The 23,983-nt window shown below is 41.9% G+C and overlaps 1 protein-coding gene across 5 annotated transcripts in view; it reads left to right on the plus strand.

Annotated features, from left to right (window-relative positions):
- Nucleotides 1-12,868: 12,868 nt before the first annotated feature.
- AOAH (acyloxyacyl hydrolase) overlaps nt 12,869-23,983 on the plus strand; it is a 167,654-nt gene continuing 156,539 nt past the window's right edge. For 3 of the 5 annotated variants that reach the window (XM_029925011.1, XM_029925004.1, XM_029925019.1), the window contains exon 1: nt 12,869-13,305. In XM_029925011.1, coding sequence (XP_029780871.1) covers nt 13,179-13,305 — 127 coding nt within the window. In that variant the 5' untranslated portion in view covers nt 12,869-13,178. The remainder of the gene's footprint in view (nt 13,306-23,983) is intronic. The other 2 variants (XM_029924994.1, XM_029924999.1) reach the window with 2 other exon arrangements.

Below are 23,983 nucleotides of genomic sequence, written 5' to 3' on the forward strand. Positions count from 1 at the left end.
TAGTTAGGCACTCCAGGTTCTGTGAGACAGTGATTATGTGACTTCCTACACGTATGCTTTGCCTGGTCAGCTTCACAGAGGGGTGGTAGTACAATTTATGACCTAAGTTGTTTGTTTAGAAAGCAGGCAAATTTACAGGCGAGGTTAGCACCTTCTGATAATTCCAACAGACAGCCACATAGCGGTCATCACGGAGTTAGTCAGGACAGTGAACAGAGAGATACATTTGCAAAGCAGTCTACAGAAGCCAAAACAGCAAGTTAATGATTTTCAATTTTTTACTTAGTTTGCTAACCTACAGCAAGAAACTTTGGTTTTATTGCCACAAACAAAAAGGACAAAACGAAAGCCAGTCTATGGTATCCGGCTTGGGTTAAGGACGCCAGGCCCTGGGCTGCCTCAGGACAGCAGCCTGTCTCAGAGGACAGGCAGGGCTCCTCCTGATGCCCTTACTCGATGGGAAACGCTTCTATCACAGTGCTAACACGGAAGTAGGTGTGACCAAAACTTGGCACAATTTCTCAACGCATGTGGCCAAAATGAAATAGGAAAACTCCAGGCAGCTCTTTCTGCCCACGGGTCCTGTCTCATGCTTTAATAAAATCACCTTTTTTTGCACCCCCCCAAAAAAAAGAAAAGAAAAGAAAAAGGAAAACTCCAGTTCCTGGCAATTTCACGTATGTGGAATGCAGAATAAGAAGTTGAGAAAAGTAAGGCCATCCAGACCAAGGGTTCTTGACCTGGGATCTATGAGCCCTTAGTAAACAAATAAATAGCTTTCAGGAGCCCATGGTATTTTCAGTTTGTGTAGAAAACTGTGTTTTAGTTGTGCACTTCTTTTCTAGGAAGAGGACCCACAGCTTCCATCAGATTGGCAATGAGGTCTGTGACTCTATAAAATATAAGATATTTATATAAGGTGATTAGTTAGGGAAAGATAAAAAGGGCTGGTGTCATTAGTGTCCTGCTTTAAGAAGTTGTTTCCTTTTAGCTCTGAAATGTGCTTACAGTCCACATGGGGACTGATTTGTGTGCACACCCGAGAGCCCAACCTCACCACCCACTCAAAGGCTAACGTAATACAAAGGAAGCAGGCTTTCTACCCTGGGGAAATTGTGGGTGTTTTTAGTTTCCCAAGGAAGGCTGTGCATACAGCTGCCTGCTCTGATCATGTGCATAAAGAATCACAAAAAGCAAAAGCAATGTAACCATATTTAAATAAATGCATTTGCCAGAGGCCATAGCAAGTCAATTGTGAGTCAAAAAAAAAAAAAAAAGTAAACTGGAGGACAGAAATCTTTCTAAGTTTTTCTAACTCTCACACCTGCAACAAGGCCTGACTGCAAGCTGTCCAATAGCAAGTGATCAATCAATATGCATGGAATGAATCAATCAACAAAGTGTTTTCTAAAACCCTACAAAGGCTGTGGGTCCAATTAAATTATGCTCGCTTATTAATGTATTTTACCACTAATAAGAAATTCATTTGATTTTATTTAAAAGCCACATATTGGCATTGAGTAGAAAGTTTTAATATTTTATTTATAATTGTTTTCATGCTGAAAGTCTGAAAGCTGTTCCCTGAAACATTTTGACTTTCATCAATACAGTATTTTCTTATATTTACATTAAAAATTTGCATATGAAAGAAAATGCGAAAGCAAGGCCACTACCTGATTTTTTCCATTCATAATCATAAATTTAGGACTTCTGACCCCACGGATATAACAGATCTAGGTTTCAGAGTTAACAGTCACAGGAGGAAAGTTTTCTGCTGTTGTTGATGGAAAATGAACTACTTCCCTGCATGGTGGAATTCAAGTGTCATGTCCTGCTGTCATGTGCTAACTGGATTGTCTTGGCAGAGGTGATATAGTTTGGACATGGGTCATTTCCACGTGGATACCTTGTATCAGACCCGCCAGATAGCAGCCTTCTGAACCAACAGGTCTGTTTTGAAGTCTAATCACTTTCTCACATCAAAGAGTATAAAGGAAAATTCCGAGTCAGGATTAAGTAGATTTCTTATATCACAGCCAACACCATGAGGTTCGGATCTTCCAGGACAGATGTTTTACGAAAGCTTTTGAAGCAGGGCGATTGTTATGCCCAGATTTTAATATCGCCCCCAAAAACCAGAGACCGCCAGGGAGGCCGAATCACGCATGCAAAAACAAAGGGCTTTATTACGAATTTAGGCCCGGCCAGCCTAAATTCGGGCTCACAGACTTCAACAACACGCTGGATCCATGTGGAGTGAGCCCCGAACATGGCGGGACAGGGCCTTTTATGAGTTTGGGAAGGGGGAGTTACAGGAAATGGGGACACAGGTACAGTGATCCAATTATTATTATACAATATTATTGACAGCAGGGTTAACCATTCACATTGCCTAGAGTACTTGTTACTTTTGGTGGGACCCAATCACAACATTTAGAGTATTGACCAATCACAGAGTGGGCCCAGGACCCTCACGTAGGGCGTGACTAGTCTTAGCCTCCATCTTTAGGCCTGCCCTTAGAAATGTTAAAGGTGTTAGCTGGCCTTTTCTGATTGGGTGTTACAAGGGTGCTCCCTTCTGCCTTGGGCAATGCGTGCCCTTCTATTGTTTCATGGAGTCAGTTTCAGACCTGCGTCCTTACAGTGATGGCTGGGTGTTTTACCTGCACACATCACTTTGCAGAGAGATGACTTCAAATGAGCCACATTACAAAAAATACCTGGCTCGATGGTCTCGTTCTCTTTTGGCTTGAATTCTGGGAAAGTAGAGGTGTTGATGCCACAGAGCAGTGAGGATGTGGTGGCTTTGGAGGAACTAAATCACTCATGAAACATACTTCAGCAAAGCAGTGAATTTCAGGGCAGGTGGGTGGCCTAACGGATAACCTTCGAGAGTCTAGTCCCCGGAGACTAAACGATGAGGGTCTGAATTTCACTCTTGGTCAGAGTAAATGAGGTAAATGTACTCCGCATAAAGGCAATTAGTCATATCTGAGGTGTCAGCTGACTTGTTGGCCGACCACCATCATGAGTATTTATACCTCATGTGTAAGGGTGAGGGAGGAGGTGTTGAAATGATGAAACATTTTAGTTTTACCCTACAGTGACGTTAAGCCTGGGACTCAGGTGTCTCAGATGTTCTCAGATGCAAAACCAACTGCACTTCAGCTTTGCAGGTGGGCGACAAAGCTTGTAGGACAAGACAGACAAAGCTGAGGTAGCCCCAGTGCTACTGCGGAGGCTGGCTCTTGCCAGGACAGATATTGGGGCCGGAGTTCAGGATCTAATGGCTCCAGAGCACCAGAGCTTGTTTCAGACAGACACCAAGAAGCTGGGGGAGGTGGGGTCCAGGGGCCAAGACGTAGCTGAAATGCAAACAGATAACACACGCGGTCATGTGAACAAAGGGGATGTGGTTTGCGAGGTCACACCATGCACAGCGAGGCTCCTGCTGTCTGTACGGTGGGGGAATGGGGCCTTCTAGCTCATAAAGAGGACAAGAGCTCAAATGGTGCCAGGAGCCTAATGGGAATGCAGATCAGCTTGGCACCGGGAGACGGCAGGGACTGAAGCAATGTCAGGCCCAGACACTGAGCCAGCAGGCAGCACAGAGAACCAGGGGCACCAGGGCTCACCCCAAAGCACCCAGTCTTCTCATACACTACTCCCTGATTTAGCTTCTCTGGCTGCAGCTAGCTGCCTACCTTCCTGCTCTGTGATTAATTGGATGAGGATCTGGGAGGACTGCCCTTTTGGGGAGAAGCAAAGGAAAGCAAGATTTGACACGCTTAAAGGGAACTCACATCCGCATCAACCTGGAGCTAGTCGTCTGGCCCTGAGTGTCCCTCAAGGTCTCAGGCAGATCCAGACTGTCTAAGGGACGAGGAGGCTGAAGCCAACAGCACCTGCACCTGGACCTTTGCCCAGTGCAATGTCCTCGTCTGGGACTTGCTGCCTGGATACACGGAATAGAAGAGAGGAGATATAGTTTTAGCACAATGTACTGCATAAGTGATTTCCTTGAATGTTGGATTTAAAAATTATGTAGCTATACTATAACACATTTATTTTATTCTGGTTGTATTTTGACATTTGGTTCCTATTTAACAATAATATATATTTAACAATTTTATATATGTGTGTGTATACATCCGTATGTATGTAATATATAAAATGTATATGTGTGAAATGTATACATTATATATTATATATTATATATAATGTACATATGTGTAACATATAATATATAGGTATATGTGTAATATATAATGTGTGTATATGTAATAAATATAATGTATATAAATGTAATATACATAATATATGTGTGTAATATATATAGTGTGTATATATGTAATCTATTTAAACTTTTACATCCTTCTGTAAAACATTCACTAAAATAAAATAAATAAATAAAATAGAATGAAATAAAATAAAACCAATGGCCCCTGAAAGCAGAATAGACGAAAACAGCACAGGATTCTGGATTTAAAATCAGTAATGGGGTTTCCATTCTGGGCTTTGACTCCAGAAAAGTCATCTTGACCTCCCTCAGCCTCAGTTTCTATAATGTTCTGCATGTGTTAACTGCTCCTATCCAGATTCAGGAGACATGGTCTCTCTTGAGTTCTGAAGAGAATGGCATCAAGGCAAAGTTCCTCCTGTTTGCTGACGCTGAGGAGATTTTTTTATCAACCTTGTGGTACTTTGAGAGTAGCTAATGTATTAACTCAACCTAGTTCAAAGGTAGCAAATGTTAACAAAGGATTCTAGACCTAAGTCTTTACTCCAGTTGCAACATACTAACAAGCCTCTGACAGATAACCTCTCTTTCACTCACTCTCCTCTCCTCACCTTCATTGCAATAAAACCCCCCACACCCATACAAAGAACGCAAGTATTGTCAGGGGACTTGAAAGGCGTGAGCCAGAAAATGTGCACTTTGCTTGCAATTTGAAGACGTTTGTCCTGGGAAGTCTTACATGGCTCCTTCATTTTCTGAGTTTGGGTTTCTGTCCCTTTGGGACCTGCAGCAACCACCTCTGATCACCAGTTTCTGAATTGGTTTGATCTAAAATGAAGGACCTTAGTGTTCCAAAAAGCACGGCACCAAAGAAATGGGGCAAATATGCCCAAACCCTTAACAACCTGCATGACACATACTGGCCAACTGTAACTCAGTCTCCATTCTCACACATTGCTCTCATTATCTACTACTGCATAACAAGTGGCTCCAAATCTAAGGGGTTGGAACAACATCTATTTTATTAACTGTTTTGTTGGCAGGGTTCCACTGGGTAGGTTTTTCTGCTCCAAGTAATAATCAACTGGGGGTAGGAGTGGGGGACTTTGTCGGGATTCAGCTGACTAGTCTGGAAGGGCCCAGATGGCTTCACTTTTGCCTGGAAGGTCAAAGTTGGTCTCAGTCACATGTCTGTGCTTTTGGAGTGACATCTGGAAGGCTGAGTCAGCAGGGGACTGCTCCCTTCCTGTGTGGTCTCAGGGCCTGCACAGGGTCTCTATAAGAGCAATCAGGCATCTTACATGAAAGCTCAGAGCTCCAAGAAACCAAAGCAGAAGCTGTCAGTCCTCCGAAGTCTGGGCCTGGCACTAGCCCAGAAACATTTCTTCCAGATTAATGGGTCAGCAGTCATGAACCTGCCAGATTCAGGAGGAGGGCAAATGAATCCCATTTCTCAAAAGTAGGAGTGTCAAAGAATTTGAGACCATAGTCAATGCAATATACATATGCACACATGGACACAAACACACAAACACTAAAACTGCAAAATAAAAAAAAAAATTTTTTTATGAGAGAGTAACTTTTTATAGCATAACTTAGGATGTGGGAAGAGGAGAAAAATGCAGGTCAATTCAGACTGACCCTCAAGGTCTCAATCCCTTTGGCAGGGCACCAAGATGCCCACTACCCTCACTTCCCTTGGCTCTTCTGTAATCTCCATTTAAGTCGACCTTCCTCCTCCCACCCCAAATCACGGCAAGAAGTAATTTGTAAAGGCGGTTTAGGCATCTTCGTGCTGCGCAGAGGCCCTGCTACTGCCGGTGAGGGGACAAAGCCCCTCTGTCTTCCAGGGGGTGTAGTTGGCTGAACCCTTCCTCCCGGCTCCTTGGAACAGCTCCTTCTGGAACTCAGCAAGGTGATGCCCCTGCTTCCCTCTTCCCACCCCCTCTGCTGGCTCAGGTCCACAGTCTCTCAGGAAATAAACTTCACCAACTTATTACAAAAATTGTGAAAAACCAGGAGGAAATTGCATGACTCTAGATTTTACCCTCGACTGCATAATGCTCTCACTTCTCGTTTTCTCTCTGTCCAGGCTTGGGACCTCCACTCAAATCCTGCTTGGAGGCTTGGCCCTTTACTGATCTGATTTGGGAGCATCTGCACTAGGGGCTAGTTCTGAACTCCAAATATGCTGCCTGCCTTTATGTTTCTTCCTTTCACATAATGCTCTTGAGAACATTTTTAAATATTTAAAAAATATTCTACTCCACTGTTCTCCTATTACAGCTAAAATATTTTTCTCTTTTTGCTCACTCCTTCTTTTCCCCATGAATACTTACTGAGTTCCTACCTTGAGTCAGGTGCATGTTCTGTGGGGACAGAGCTAACTAACCTGCCCTCTAGGAACCGGCAGCTGGTGGGGAAGTCAGATGCCTATCCTAATGGCCATGCCACATAAGCAAGAGCCAGGGGAGGCTTGCCCATGGTGTCCTGGGGGCACTGAGGACAGAACAAACATTAGTGCTTGGCAAGGGACAGGGACAGCTTCTGAGAGGAGGTGGCCTTGAAGGAAAAATAGGAGTTTTCCTGGAAGATAAGGAGGAGACCACTCCAGATAGAGTAAAAGCTCATGCAAAGGCACTGAGGCATGAACAGCTGAGCATGTCTAGGGACATCACTGGTAATTTGGAAACACCAGAACACAGAGCACCTAGCAAAGTGACTAGAAACATCGCCAGGGAAATAACAGTCTCCAGATGATGAGCAGCCCCAGGAGCCCTCCCTAGGAATTCACCTTCACTTGGTGGTCCCGGGGAGTTTTGAGCAGTTGTAAGCAACAGGATAACATGATAGAGTGTGCTTTGACTAAAATCACTACTTCTCTTTAATTCTCATTTTATATTTAATTGAGCTCCCCATGTCTTTCTTTTTCTCTAAAGGCCCATATTATCTTAACATAAGGTGATTCAGAGATGTATTTATTCTGGTTATTTATTTTTCTAAATCCACGCAAGTATGTCCATACCCACCCTCTCTTCCTTCCATGAGCCTCTCATGGGAAACACTGGCAGGAATTTTGGAGGCAGCCCATGAAGCATGCTCTGTGCCAGGCACCGGTGAAGCCATCTGGTGATCTCTCCTCTCCCCTCACTCTGTCCTTCACTGGCTTCTGATGCAACACCTTTAGTGTAGCAGCAAGAGGCCTCCAGTCTTGCTGTCAGAGCTGGAAAGAAGCCTGCAATAGACTGAGTGGTCTGAGCTTGCCATGTGCATCTGGGGCACACCATGAAGTGACATCCCCTCAGGCTGAGGCAGTTCTTAGGGTTGCCATTTGTTTAGCCACTTAGTCTCCCGGGACATCTGACCATGGCCTCTTGAGTTGACCATATAATCCAAGGGCCCTCTGCAAGTGTGATGTCCTGCACCACGAAACTCAAAGCTGTTTTTAGCATTTTGTTTATATTTAATTTGCAACTTACTACATTTTCCTTGAGGTTCCCTCAATAAGTATTTCCAGAGGAGATTTATTCCATGTTTTTCTAATATAGTGGTGAACTCGCCAGGATGGCGGGAGCCTGTCTTACTCATGATGGTCCCACCACAGGTTAGCCCATCTCATCTCAGCTGTGATTTTCATGAGGATTTTTGTCAGCTCATCTTTCAGTGAGCTCTCTAGGATAAGAGCTAGAGAGAAAAGTGCCTTGGAGAGCATGGGTCTGCTCAGAATTCAAAGAAAACCCCACTGAGAAGACTAGGACAGGCCAGTATGCTTCCTCATTCCACCTTCCAAAGACTCATACAACCTAATCAAACATATTCAAACTCAGCAAGAAAAACGTTTACATGCATTTATGTATAATATACATGGCGGAAGTTTCCTCCAATTCAATTTCTCCTTGTTTTTAGAACCCTGATTTTTAGCTGAGCACATTACCACCAGAATAAAGACCACCTGCCCTAGCTTCCCATGCAGTTAGGAGTGGTCATATGATTCTATTTCCCAGCATCCCTTGTAGCCAAGTGTGGCCAATGAAATGTAAGCAAAAGTGTTTGGGGAGGTTTGGGAAGAAACAGCTTTATAAGGGAAGGTGTGATCTTCACTCGCCTTCTGCTTTCTTCTACTGCTGGCCTGGGATATAGAGAAGATAGCTGGAGCTCTAGCAGCTATTTTAGATCTATAGCTGGTCTTGAGAATGAAAATCAGTTCTAGGAGTGTGGGACAGAAAATGAGCTTAGGTCCCTGAAGACGCCACGGGACTGCCAGACTAGCGCTGAATGGCCTACCCTTGGACTTCTTTTATCTAAAAAGGAATAAAAGAGTGAATGAGTGAGCTTCCCACTTATTTCAGCAATGTTTATTCTTATTTTATTCTGTGTGAAGACTTAAACTTTAGACATGTAAGTAAGAGTGATTTAAGACCACTTCCTCCCCAATCTATAGGGGAGCACCAGTGGACGTACCTGTGAGCTCGTATTCTCTTGGTCCCTCTGCCTCTGCACTTGCTTGCATGGGAACATTCTTAGTTCTGCCCAGCCCTGATCCAAACATGAAACTTGCTTTCATTAATTTCCACAAAAATCCATTCAGGATCTGAACAAAGTATCGTTTCCCATGTGGTACAGCAAACAACTCATAAATCTACCTCAGACCTTTCTATTCGGTCAGGCTTTTACCACCCCACTTCTTAGCACTTCTCTTTTGTTTTCGGGTTTTGTGGGGGGGTTTTAGCCAGAAATATCCTAGTGTGTCATCTGTCCTGCCTTCCCTTTGCTCTCATTCTCTGCTCCTACCCTGTTCCTTCTGGATTAAGTCCATATTCTTCTGCCTTGCTTATAAAAAGCAGTTCACTCACAGCATCTCCTTTCCCCAAACTTTTACCAGGTGCCCAGTAGACAAAAACAAGTTATATCTAATAGAATTTACCACCGTAGAAGGCACACCCCTGCCGGATACATATCTCTGCAAATCTCAACCACCGAGAAGGGCGTGAGTGAGTGTGTGGGGCTAGTGGAGAACGTAGGAGCGCACATCCTATCACCTGGCTTGCTTTGCACTGCTCCTGGCCCTCCCGTCATAGATGGGCCTTGGCTTATTTCCTGACTCACAGCTCTTTCTGCTGGAAGCTACCAGCACCTTTGGGAGAGGGGTTCCTGGTCTCTACACTCACCTACCTCCCACCTTGTGCTTACTTCGCAAATTACATCCCAAGTTTCCCGGGACTAGGGATTTTACTTATGGCTGACCATGCCTCTGGGGCTTTCTGAATTCCTACTTTGCATCTACTTATGTGCATTACTAAAATGGAAATCCCTTTAAATGTTCTCCGAAAATGTACAAAGCAAAGCATGTTAAAATTCCAATATTACTTAAAAAGGATAATGTTAATTGATTGCTAGCTTTAAATTTATCTAACATTTCCTGTTAGGGTTTTTTTTTTTAACTCTATTGTCTCTTTAATCTTTACAATGTTTCTATAATAATATTGGCATCATATGACCCATTTTAAAGTGAAATCAACTAAGCCCAGAGGGATAGATCCATTTGCCCAAGGGCACACAGCTACGTAGTAGTGAAGCCACAATAAAAATGCATCCTAAATTCATAACTCTTTTAATTAACAAATGTGCAGGCTTGTTATGGATTAATTTGCTGTTTCCCTAGCACAGAACAGAACGAAGGATTGGCTACAGCTAGAATAAATAAGCTCTGAGAGGAGAGAAGAGGGTCAGCAAAGAGTCTGGGATTGGTGGGTCTAAGCCAGGGACCAACATAGAGAATCTTGGGAAACCAGAAGCAAAAAAAGGGACCCTCGGTGTCAGAGACAGGAGAAAGTCAAAGAGAAGACATGCTTTTGTGACAACACCAGCTTTTACAAGATTTCCTGTCATCCGGGTCTTTTTTTTCTCCCTGATTGGGGGTCTTGCTGTGAATGAGATAGTTGAGGCCAATGTAGGTCAGAAAGTAATCAGGAAGCATATTCAGACAGAACAAACCAGAACCACAGGTGTAGTATTTGGGAATTATAAACCCTCAGCCTTCTGCTACAGGGACTGTGGTTTGAATCAAAACTCCTCAAGCAAAGTAACAAAATGCTGCAAGGAAGAAATCTCATTCCCAGAGCCAGATATTGAGAAAATCGGAATTGGAGCATCTGACAGCAGGGGGTCCTCTAGGGACATGGCTCAAGGTGCATCTGGCTGTTATAAACCACGGGTAGATCCAGGGCCTGTCAGCAAATGGTGCAGGGATCCTGGGTCATTCACACTCAATGCTCAATGAACAAAGGAAGCATTGCTGGGAGAAATGAGACTGGCCATTGTGAGGGACACCTACAGAAGCCCCCCATCTTGATGACAGAAATGTTTTGTTGGTGGTGTGCAGGCACACAGGCTTACTTCAGGATTGGTTAGCAAAATACTTCCTGATTTCTGGTTCCTCTTTTGACCATGCTCAGTAAGCATTTGATCTTCAAGCATGAAGATGCTATTTATGGAGAACCTACTGTGTGTCAAGTATAATCAGGATGTACCTTGACAGATGAGGAACTCCACCCTTGGAAACGGGCAGGGACTTGCTCAGTGCTGGACGGCTAAGCCAGGGATTCCCAGGATGGCCAGCCCTGAAGCCTGCATGCACCAGGTTGCCTCAGAGCCCACTGTTCCTGGAGGTGGTGGTGGTTAGAACTGCCTGGATCATTCACATGAATGACAAGGCTTAAAATCTGCAGACAGCCTTACACTGAGAAATTCCTCCAGCCCTGGGGGGCCTGCTTACAGCCAGTGTACAGCTATGAATCTGGACCAAAAGAATCTCAGAAGGTCCAAAGCCTGTGTCAAGTGCTTTTCTGGAAGCTGCCTGAAGATTCCTTACCAGCCTATGGGTTAGCAAACTAGACTGCATTCCTGGAGTTCTGCCTGGCACATAGAAGGCATTCAATTAACGCTGCTTCTTCCAAGTGATGACATGTCCCCACATCTTGGCCTGAAACTACCATGGGTATCTTATAATTCTCTCAAAGGCTGGCCTGGGGTACAGATTTCACCACATTTCTGCTGGGATAATAACCAGAGCTTTGATTTACTAAGCACTCACCTCTTACTAGGTACACTGCTTTATAGTTTGGATACATCATCTATTTTAATCCTTCCGGCAACCCTGTAAGACAAATATTATTATTATCCTAATATCAATGAGGAAACAGATGCATTGAAATGTTATATTACTGGTATAATACATTACTCGGAAGTAAACAATAGGAATGGTGTTTGAACATGGGTCTTTCTGTCTTGGCAGTATGTGCTCATAATCATTCCATTGGCCTGTCTCTCCAGGAAGTCTCTGGAACTTCTCCAGGCCCTGCCTCCTGTGGTGGTCCTGGTGACCTCCAGAGCTTCCCTTGGTTGCAGAGTCGGGGACCCTGAGAATCAGCAGCTCAGCCTTAAAGGAAGTCACAGGTCCAGGGTGATCAAGAACACCCATGGCATCTGTCTGACCCAATGTGCGCCAGGACATAAGCAGGTAAATTCTCTGGAGTGTTATGTCTCTCCTGCAGATTCAGAGCTTTGACAAATTGGCATTTGTCAAACTAATGCCTACAAAGAATTCTCCAAACCATAAAAATTGGTATTTCCTATGTCCTGGAAAGAATACAACTCTAAAATTCTGCCTGCTATTTAAAATGCTATTCCTTCAGTAAAAACAGGAGGAGGAGGAGGAGGAAAAAGAGAAGGAGAAATGTCTACCAAGGCTGATAGCTTTCATAATATTTCATAAAGTTTGTAATAAGCTTTCCTCAGAGCCTAAACAAGGAGAGGAAAAATCGCAGGATCTACCGGGCGTATCAAGATTGTGGTACTTTGGCCCAAGCCCCTTATCTTGTCCAAGCATGGCATATGACTTCGCTGTATCCTGTTTTAGAACAAAACATTTAGATGGTATGTCTTTTCCCTATCTATGATCTGGTTCAGTTTTTTTTCTCCCCCAGAAAAACTGCATTCCGTTCTCATCTTCAAAACAGAAAATCGGTCTCTGGAAAATGAATGAATCATCTAAGGTGGGGAATATAAACATTTTCCGGATTTCTGGAGAAAAGAGATGCATCCTATACAGCCAAGTAACTTCAAGAGGGTTAATTACAGCACTTTTTTTTTTCACATTAGATTTAAAATCCAGCCGTGTTGACTGTCCATTCTTATCTGCATTGCTAATTCCCTGCACACCAAACGGAAAGCTTTGGCAAAACTTGACCCTTGAAGGAAAACTCCATCTCCTCCAGAGGAAAATAACTACTTGACCAGAATATTCTTTAGCAACAAAATAAGGAACTCGATCTTACCACACAAAATTGTTTAGAGCAAAACAAAATAACCTGTGAAGACAGCACATTATCATTTCTAAAGGGTGTGGACACAGCTGACCAAATTGCTAGAGTTGTGTGTTCGTGGTTTTTTTTTTTTTCTTCAGTTTTAGTTTTGTTTTGTTTGGCAAGAATGAAAGAGGAAGGGCCTCCTAACCACCCCCCAGAATGATTCCGGCAAGACTCAAAGTTCCCGAGGCTTATGACTAACTCCAGCCAGCAAGACAGAGGGCATGTGGCTGCCGCCGCTGCCCTTTGGAGTTTTTTTTTTGGTTTGTTTTTTTTTTTTTGTCTGCAGCTTGTAACTCAGAAAACCTGCTCACCAGGGACTCCCTGCAGCTCCTTCTGGGCCTGGGCCTCTGGCTTTCTCTCGGGGATTCTGCCAAGGAAGGAGTGGGTCTGTGAGTGCCTGTATATTTTTCTATTCCCTTCACACTTATGAAAAGTCTGTCTATGAGAGTGTGGGGCCTGTAACAGCGGAGAAGGGGAGCAAGACCAACAGATCCTGTGGGCTCAGCCTCAGAGCCCCTCACCAGGCAGCCTGGACAGCAGGCTGGTCTGTCGGGGTGCAAAGCTCCAAGATGAAGTCCCCCTGGAATATCCTTTTGGTGACTCTTCTGTTCTTACTCCTGCCCCTTCGCACCTTGGCCTCTCCAACCTCCGATGACCAGCCCAGCATCAGTGACCCCAATGGCCAGACCTGTCTAGGTACGTGTTTTTCATACTTTTAATGTGGGCATAACGGTGGGGTTAAATGCTTTGCTTGCATAGGAAATCACCTTCTAAGGACATCAATAATTCTGAATTCCAAGTAAGGTGCCAATAACCTTCCCAACAGAAAAAAGAACCTTAAGCCTGAGCGTGAGCACATACGTGTGCACAGGACACTATCCAGTGGCTAGTTTGCATAAGTGGTAAAAGTCTTCCATCTCGTTGGTGGTTGTAGCTGTTTTTCTTTTCTCTCAGAGGGACAATCCTTAGAAAAGCTTGAAATTCTTACCCCTTTCAGGACAGAACGCAGCATGGCACAGTAGAAAGAAGGTGGCCTTTGACGTCAGATAGCATGATTTCTGCCATCTTCCTGGTTCCTCCATTCAGACTCAGTGGTAGGAGACATAGTTCCCTCCTTATCATGGGGAATGTTGAGGAATTTGTGGCTATCCTCATTAGCCATGGGTGTTCATGTGGATGCCCACACAAATACTCCATGGCGCCAAAAGCTCAAGGAGGCTATTGTTACTTAGGTTTCATGACGGGTTAGCACCCATTTCCCCAATTTACAGCTTCTGGCTAACTCTGCCTGGAGTTGTTGGCCAGTCCACATGGTTAAGAAGAAAGGTGAGTACAAGATGTGTCGGTCATGTGAACAACATTTACTGGGCACTGACTGTGCTGAGCCAGGGGCTACAGGCCGTTGCAACTGGGGTCTCTGTTTGAGTTGGTTCCTTGGAAAAACAGGCTCAGAAATTTGCTCACGGGGGAGTTTTTTGAGGTGTGCTCTTGAGAGAAACACCATGAGGAGAGAGTGAAGCATCAGGAATAGACTGAAGGAAAATATGGGTTATGGTACAACCACACAACACACACACACACACACACACACACACACACACACACACACACACACACCAATCCTACTCTGGAATTAACATGACTCTCCAGAGTGGTCTGAACTGGGTCCAGACACTGGAACTTCCCACAATGAACAGTCATTGGATATGAACTGACCCCAGAGGGGAGCTCCCTTCAGTGCAGGCAAGTACAGAGGAACTTGCTGGAAGCCCTTCGCTCCCACAGTTCCAACAACAGGGCGAGGGAGCGTCTCCTGAAAGGGAATATGAGGGTGCTGCAGTTTGCAGGGGCACATGTGAGGAAAACTCATTTGCAGCAGGTGGTAGAAGAGGACAAGGGGTTGGTGGTTGGGCTTTTCTGATGAAAAGCAGGACTACTTGACTTCAGACTCACTGACACAAGGCACTTCCCAAACATTACTATATGTCCCCTCTCCACATGGTCACTGGATGGCCACCACATGCCAGGCCAGGCCCTGTGCTCTGTACTAGAGATACAAAGATGAATAATAATGTTTTAAAGTTTTTACAGTTTCTTAATTTATTTTGAGAGAGAGACAGAGCAAGCATGGGAGGAGCAGAGAGAGAGGGAGAGTGAGAACCCCAAGCAAGTTCTGTGCTGTCAGCACAGAACCTGATGCGGGGCTTGAACTCAGAACAGTGAGATCATGACCTGAGTCAATACCAAGAGTCGGCCATTTAACAGACTGAGCCACCCTGGTGCCCCAAATGATAATAATATTTAAAATGCTCTGTCCTCAGCAAGTTCATTGTCTAGGTTAGAGGGAAAAAAAAAGAAAGAAAGAAACTCTGGACTGTAAAAATTACAGTTCTTTAAAATGAAACACAAACTGAGCACTTAGTGCACACAATAATACCCCACTTGTCAAAAAATTCTGTGAACTGCAGTCAGTACCCATGGTAGAGCCAAAAGAAACCCAAGAAACACAGAGCAAGCGGCAGCCATTTTGGAGCAGGCAACTGTGGAGGGCAAGAAGCCCATCATGGTCATAACGTCGCCAGAGGAAGGTGAGAGTACAAGGGCGGGGTGAAGTTTTAGCATTTTGTAACGATTTCTACCCAAGTGTTGCCAGTCAAAAAAGGAAGTTTCAGGTATCCCCAAAATTCCACTGCATTTACCTCCCTCACGAAAGACCCTGAGCCACAAAAGTGTCCTTGAGAAAAGTTGGTCAGGCAGTGGATTTCTGATCATCCAATTGAGCGGTAAGGAATCATCTTTGTTAGTGGCTAGGGATCTCCTAATCACCAGTCCAAAATAAAGTTTTACCTTGACTATAAAAGTAAACTCTTGCCTTGATTTATAAAATCATAATAAAATAAAATACTTATAGTCACCTTCTCAACACATGGAAGTAGTTCTGCTTCCCAATTTTTCATGGAGCTCAACCGAATTAATTGGGTTCCATCCATTTTTATGAAAATACACATTTAGTGATCAAATTTGTTTCTTAGTCGTGAAATTTTTTTTGCAAGCAGTCTGCAGTAATTCTTGCAGCTTCCTGGCATTTCTCCATACTGCCTTGTGTCTTTTCTCTGAGTTGCATCTGGACTAATTGGAGTGGTACATGGGGAAAAGTAAGGGTTCTTCAGCAGTAAGAATTACATTCACAAGTTAATAATTATAAGACTGCTAACATATACTGAGTGCGTACTGTGCAGTTAACAGTCTTCCAAAAAGTTTATATGAAGTATTTCATTTAATCATTAACATGACCTTATAGGATATATATTATCATTATTCCCATTTGGCAGGAGAAACAACTGTGAATTAGAGAAATAAACAACTTGGCCACACTTACGCAGCCAGTTAAAACTTGCCTTAGATTTCACTATAAGTGTGATTATGAGTGGTTTTTTTTTTCAGTGATCAGGTTAAGGCAATATATTTCTTCCCCACATTTTCAAAAATATTATTTTATTTTATAGCTTTATTGAGATATGATTCACATACCATAAAGTTTACCCTTTTAATGTATAATGTTTATCTATTATATTCATATGCTGTATATTGATCATCAATATTTAATCCAAACTCTTTATCATGCTAAAAAGAAACCCAATATTTACTAGTAGTCACTCCCCATCTCCTCTCTTCAGCCTCTGGAAATCACTAATCTTTCTTCTATCTCTGTGAACTTGGAGATGATAACAATATTTGCCCTTTTGGTATAGGTTTCCTTGACTTAGCGTCATGTTTTAAGGCTTGTCCATGTTGTAGCATGTACCAACTTCACTTCTCTTTTTTAAGTTTTTGTTTTGTTTTGTTTTGTTTGTTTGTTTTTTAGTAATATCTATACCCATTCTGGGTCTTGAACTCATGACCCTGAGATCCAGAGTTGCATGCTCTTCCAACTGAGTCAGCCAGGCACCCCCATTTCTTCTTATGAATGAATAATATTTCATTGTATGTATATGCCCCACATTGTTTATCTAGTCATTGTTGATGGACATATAGGTTGTTTCCAGTTCCTAGCTATTATGAATAATTCTGCTATGTACATCCATGTAAACTTTTTGTGTGCACATTTGTTTCCATTTCTCTTGGGAATATAGTGGAATTTCTGGGTCATACAGTAACTCTATTTTTAACACTTTGAGAAACTGCTGAACTCTTTTCTAGAGACTCTACACTATTTTATGTCCCCAGCATTGGTGCATGAAGGTATTGTCTTCCCACAACCTCACCAAAACCTTGTTATTTTATCCATCTTTCTTATTATAGTAATCCTAGTAGATTTGGAGTGGTACCTCATTGTAGTTTTGATTTTCATTTCCCAAAATAATAATGATGTTGAACATCTTTCTGTGTGCTTCTTGACCATTTGCATTTCTTCTTTGACAAAATATCTATTCAAGTCATTTTCCCATTTTTTAATTGAGTTATTGTCTTTTTATTGTTGAATGATAAACTTTTTTATATAATCTCAATATATATCTCTTATCAAATACGATTTGTAAATACTTTCCCTCATTTCATGGTTTTTTCCCCCACTTTCTTGATAATATCCTTGAAAGAGCAAAAGTTTTAAATCTTCATGAAGTCCAATTTATCTATTTTTTCTTTTGTCTTGTGCTTTTTGTGTCATATCTAAATCCCATATTTTTTTAAAAAATTGTTATTGCGACCATTGTCTCCCTCTTGTCATGTGCCCATCCCCTTATCTTATTTCTCAGACACTGGATCTCTAACCACCATTTTGGTGACCCACAGTTTAACTGCTGGGGTTGTAAATAACAGGAATCGACTTGAGCTAGGCTAGGTTAAAAAAAAAAAAAAAGAGGAAATTTTCTTATGAGAAACCCAGGAATGAATTTTAGAACTAAAAGGCAGAAAACCACAATTAGGCCTAACAAATGAGCCAGGAGCCAAAAATGATGGCTGTCAGGGTCCCAAGGAGTCCTCCTCTGGCCTCTCAGCACTGCCTCCATCTCTGACCCTACAGAACGGCTGGTTTTACTGCTCTAGGCCTTTTGGCCAATTATGGGCTCCCAGAGTACAGAGTTCACCTGCAGTTGTTCAGTCCACACCGAGATGGACTCTCCTTCTGGTTGTTAATCCAGCTTCCTGGCAGAAAGAAGCTGGGCTAAGTCTTTTTTTTTTTTTAATGTTTTTAAATTTATTTTGAGAGACAGAGAGAGACAGCGTGAGCAGGGGAGGGTCAGAGAGAGGGAGATACAGAATCCGAAGCAGGCTCCAGGCTCTGAGCTAGCTGTCAGCACAGAGCCTGACATGGGGCTCGAACCCACGAACCATGAGATCATGACCGGAGCAGAAGCCTAATGATTAACGGATTAACCGACTGAGCCACCCAGCTGCCCCAGGGCTAAGTCTTCAGACTACTGAAAAAGAGGCAGGAGGGAGTAAGGAGAGCTAGCTGTACAGGTGTGGCTGTCAGAGCCATGGGGTGAGAAGAGAGCTCTCCCAGAAGTGAGGGGTGCTGGGACTGGAGGGATTCTCTCCAGGAAACCACCACGGAAGTTGCTGAGTGACTGAGCCAGCCGACATCCCTGTCCTAAACAAACACCTTTAGCTTCAGTCCCACGGGAAGACTTTGCAGGAGGGACCACCCAGTACACCTGAAGGGCACCTTCCTAAATATATGCGAAAATCAGAACTAAGCTGTGCAAAGCCCCAGTGGCCCTCTTCCCAATTTACTACAGTTTATTTGCACGGAACCATACACTCCATTTGATCACTAAGCAAATGCTGATTCAACTGTGCTTGCACAAGTGGTGCCTCTTTCCATATGTTATGGAATCAATAATAAGCCATGTTCATTTTTGCAAAACATCATTTTCTTTACATGGGTGATTTAGGGGCAAAGTAATCTTTATGTTTCTAAGTCATTGACATTTTAAATTAATTCACTGAGGTTTTTTTAAGCACTATGTGGTGCTCAGGAAGCCTTCCAAAAGGCTTTAAAAAAAAAAAACCACCTTTTTGCCCCCTTCATCTATGTTTGGTTAAATATATAAAATACCTCCTGAGTCGGTTAAAACCGCCTCTCCCCCTCCCCCACATCCCACACAGAGCGGTCAGAGATGACTTTATATTTTGCATGATAAAGAGAAAGGTGCCCATGTGAATGGTAAGATGACTGTGTTACTGACAAACAGTAGGCAAGATTTAGAGCCAGCAGAGAAGGGAGAAAATTTATCGTCACAATTTTATATAGAGAAGTTGCATTTTCTGTTTCTCGGTAACTGAACCCGTGTTCGTAAGCCACTGTTCCTGCTGATAGCAGAAACACTTCATCTTGCCCCCTTTGTGCTTAAATTTAGTCTCCTCTGAGTACCTCAGGGTTCTCTTTCCTTTCTAGGGCTCATCTCTGTTCTGAGGGAGGGCTATGTACCCTCTGACATTTACAGCTCTTGGCCTCAGAGGGCAGGCCACTGTCCCCATGGGGAGTCATGGCTGGTGTAGATCATGGGCTCCTCTCAGCAAGGCATCTCCACTGTCACTCTTGGAGCACCTGCTCATCTCTGCCCCTCTAATCCTCCCGCCCCCACCCCTGGGGCCTGCAGATTGTGCGGGTCTAGCCCGCCACCCACCCACGGTTCCCAGTGTAGCTGTAGCCCCCTGAGCTCCCCCCCACTTTTCACACCTTCTTCCCTCCTTAATTCCCCTACTTATACTTCTACATTATAGAATTTAACCCCAACCTTGGCACAAATGGTAGGTTTCTGATCATCTAAACGTTCACTACACCTACATTTGCCTGTTATTTTCCTGGACTGCTCTGGGGTCACAACTCTGAAGAGAAAGACCACAAAGACACTATAGAGACAGATGTACAACTTTGGGGAAAGGTCATAAAGTGAGCAAAACCAAAAGAACTCACGTTAACAGTATGCTTTTCTTCAGGAAGAATGTGAATAAATTTTAGGGGGGATGGAAGAGGGTGAAGCTAGAATATAGATTAAATGTACGATGGGAAAGAGGGGGAAAAAGAATGTTGCAAAGCATTTAGCAGAGTAAAATCCCCATAAAGTTATAATGTGCCCATCTCTATTTACACAGCTATTTTGTATAGCTCTGACATATTTGAGTGAACTGCACACACCAATCAAAAGATAAGATGCTCAGACTAGATAAAGCAAGATCCAACTGTATTCTACTAGAGAGACTTTAGATTCAATGATAAAAAGAGGTTGAACGTAAGATACTTGGAATAAATACATTAATATCAGACAAAATTGACTTTAAGATATGAAATCATCTTAAGACAAAGAGATATCTTTCATAATGATAAAGAACTCAATATATTAAGAAGATGTAACAATTGTAAATGTACATATACTTAATAATAGAGCCCTGGGGCGCCTGGATGTCTCAGTCAGTTAAGCGTCTGACTTCGGCTTAGGTCATGATCTCACGGTTCGTGGGTTCAAGCCCTGTGTTGGGCTCTGTGCTGACAGTTAGCCAGAGCCTTGAGCCCATCTTCAGATTCTGTTCTCCCTCTCTCTCTGACCCTCCCCTGCTTGTGCTGTCTCTCTCTCTCTCTCAAAAATAAATAAAAACATTAACAATTAAAAAAAATAATAGAACCCCAAAAAACAAGAAATAAAAATTTAATTTAAAAATTAGAAAGCAAAGAAGACAATTCAACAATACAATTGAAAATGTCAATGCTCCTTCCTCTGTAACTGGTAGAACAAAGGGACAAAAAGTAAGTAAGGATACGGAAGATTGAACAACTCTGACTGGACCCAGCTAACACCTATAGAACACTCCTTTCAGCTACAACAAAGTACACATTATTTTTAACTACGCATGGCCCATTATCCAGTATAGACCATATACTAGGCAAAAACAAAAAACAAAACAAAAAAAAACAGGTATCAATCCATTTTTAAAGACTGAAATCATACAAATATTCTTCTAATTAAATTAGAAATCAACAATAGGAACAAATCCAGAAAAAAACCCAAGGTGTGTAAGAAAACACACTTCTTTAAAAAAAAAAAAAAAACATGTAAAAGAGAAAATCATAGGTAAATTAGAAAATAGTTTGGCTTAAATAAAAAACACAATATATCAAATTTTATGGAATGTAGCTAAAGTAGTGTTTAGAGAAAATTTTATTTTTCTTTTTTAGACAGAGTATGCATGAGGTGGAGGAAAGGAGTAGAGACACAGAATCTTTTTTTATGTTTATTTTTGAGAGAGACAGACTGAGTAACGGAGGGGTAGAGAGAGAGGGAGACACAGAATCTGAAGCAGGCTTCAGGCTCTGAGCTGTCAGCACATAGCTTGATGCGGGGCTCGAACCCACGAACTGTGAGATCATAACCTGAGCCGAAGTTAGATGCTTAACTGACTGAGCCACCCAGGCGCCCCCTCAAATTTATAATTCTAAACCCTTATTCTACAAGAAAAATCCAAAAATTCAGCAAAAATCCTTAACAAAATATTAACAAACTGAATCCAGCTATGTATAAAATGAATTATACACCATGACCAAGAGGGATTTATCCTAGGAATGCATGGTTGTTTTAATATTTAAAAAGCAATTAGTGAGATATACTGAATTAAAAGAATAGAAACTATAACTACATTATCATCCTATAGAAATAAAAATTATTTGACAATCTATCACCCATCCATGTCAAAAACTCTCAACAAATTATGAAATAAAAAGGAACTTTCTTAACCTGATAAAGGGCATCTATGAGAACCCTACGGCAAGCTTCATACTTAATGACGGCAGACTTAAATGCTTTCCTCCTAAGATCAGAAACACAGGAAGCGACGCCACTCTTACCACTTCTGGTGAATAGTGTTTTGAAAATTCTATTCAGTTTAATAAAGAAATAAAAATCATAGAAGCATGCAAATTGGAAAGGAATAAGTAAAACTGTCTTTATTTTCAGACAACAGAATCCTGAATATAGAAAATCCTGACGTATTGACAATAAAATGACTGTAATGAATAGGAAAGCTTAACAAGGTTGCAGGATTCAAGTTTAATGTAAAAATCAATGATATTTGTTTTACATTTGTTTATATTACCAACACATTTTCAAGAATTGAAATTAAGAAAAAATTCCACTTATGATATAATTAAAAAAACAAACCTAGGAATAAATTTAACCAAAGAAATGTAATTACACTGAAAACTACAGACCATTGCTGAGAAAAATTAAAGAATGAATGCTTTACAGGAATGGAGCCATGTCTCATGCTAATGGATCAGAAAACTCAATAGTAGGGGCGCCTGGGTGGCTCAGTTGGTTCAGCGTCTGGCTTCGGCTCAGGTCATGATCTCATGGTTTGTGGGTTCGAGCCCTGCGTCGGGCTCTGTGCTGACCAGTAGCTCAGAGCCTGGAGCCTGCTTCAGATTCTGTCTCCCTCTCTCTCTGAACCTCCCCCCTGCTCGCACTCTCTGTCTCTCAAAAAAAAAAAAAAAAAGGCATTACTTCCCAAATTATATCTATAAACTAAACACAATTTCAATCAAAATCCTAACATCCTTTTTGTTAAAAATTGGCAAGCTGATCTTAAAATTTGTATGAAAATGCAAAGAAACTACAATAGCCCAAAATTCTGAAACATTGTTGGAGAACTGGCACTGTCTGATTTTCTATTTCAAATCACATGTAATTAGTAACTCATCATAGATTATGTTCTCGAGGTAAGAGCAAAAACTATGAAACTTCTAGAAGAAAATCTTTGTGACTTTGGATTCAAAGATTCTTAATATGACATCAAAGGGACTATACAAAAGTAAAAATTTTATAAATTGCACTTTATTAAATTTAAACATTTTTGCTCTCGTTAGAAATGTCCTTAGAAGGTGAAAAGAATATTGTGAGAAAATATACACAAGCCACATAGATTTCAATATAGCAATCATTATTTTAATTAATGTTACTAATAATGTTCACTTTTAAAATCCCATATTTTAATATATTCAATGTTAAACTTAGAAGCATTTGGATTTTAAGGTTCAACTGATCTGGATTAAAATCGCCAGTCAGGGGCGCCTGGGTGGCTCAGTTGGTTAAGCCTCCGACTTCGGCTCAGGTCAGATCTCACGTTCATGGGTTGGAGCCCCACGTCAGGCTCTGTGCTGACAGCTAGCTCAGAGCCTGGAGCCTGCTTCTGGTTCTGTGTCTCCCTCTCTCTTTGCCCCTCCCCCTCTCATGCTCTGTCTCTCTCTGTCTCAAAAATAAATAAAACACTAAAAAATTAAAATAAAATAAAATAAAATAAAATCGCCAGTCAGCCAGTTAGTAGTGGAATTGCTGCTTATCTAAAAGGCAGTGGATATGTGACTTAACTTCTCTGCGCCTCCTATTTCTCATCTGTAAAATGGGAAGTACCAATCTCATGAGGGTGTTATGAGGATTAAGTGAGATATAGCTTGGAAAAACACAGCCGAGAGCTAAAACAATGAAGGTATCCTAGAAAATGGCATATCACATTTTCTTAGAACTTGATATAGAAAGCAATGATCAAAAAGCTTATTCAATGAGAAGTTACTTGATAAAATACTATTTATTGTTTTTCTGATTATAAAAGAATTTGTGGGTTTCATAGAGATTTTAGAAAATAGTGAAGAATATTTCTCAAGAGCAAAATCAACTGTAATCCCCAAACCCTGTATTTTCTTTCGAAATTGTCTGGCTATGTGTTTATGTAATTTGGGATCTTATTATTTTGTTTGATTTCTAAATCTAAATTTTGCAAGAAAACATTTGCAAGAACTTCAGTGGGCGCCTGGGTGGCTCAGTCAGTTAACCATCCTACTCTTGATCTTGGCTCAGATCACAAGGGTAGTGGGATTGAGCGCTACTTCAGGCTCAGTGCTGACAGTTTGAAGCCTGCTTGGGATTCTCTCTCTCTCTCTCTCTCTCTCTCTCTCTCCCTCTCTCTCTCTCTGCTCCTTCCCTGCTTGCATTCACTCTCTCTCTCTCTCTCAAAATAAATAAATAAACCTTATTAAAATAAAAAGAATTTGGTAGCAATAAGTCTTTGCTAGCAGGTGGAAATTTTTCATTTTTTCATCTATTATTTCTATCTATCTGTCTACCTATCAATCCATCCATCCATCATCAGTCTATTCTTTCTATTCATCCATCCACCCACTCACTCAGCCATCCATCCATTTGTTTTTCTATCCATCCTCTATCTCTAAGTATATGTCTTAAAATTCAAACATAGAAGTGAAAGGGAACATGAAGTCACACATTTTCTGAAAGATAATCTGATTAGTTAGTTACTTTAATGATAAGGTCTGACTTTGCCATTTAGGTTTATAGAGAGGACATTTCTCATAACCTGATGAACT

Source organism: Suricata suricatta, chromosome 2 (assembly GCF_006229205.1).
Source record: "Suricata suricatta isolate VVHF042 chromosome 2, meerkat_22Aug2017_6uvM2_HiC, whole genome shotgun sequence".
Lineage (NCBI taxonomy): Eukaryota > Metazoa > Chordata > Mammalia > Carnivora > Herpestidae > Suricata > Suricata suricatta.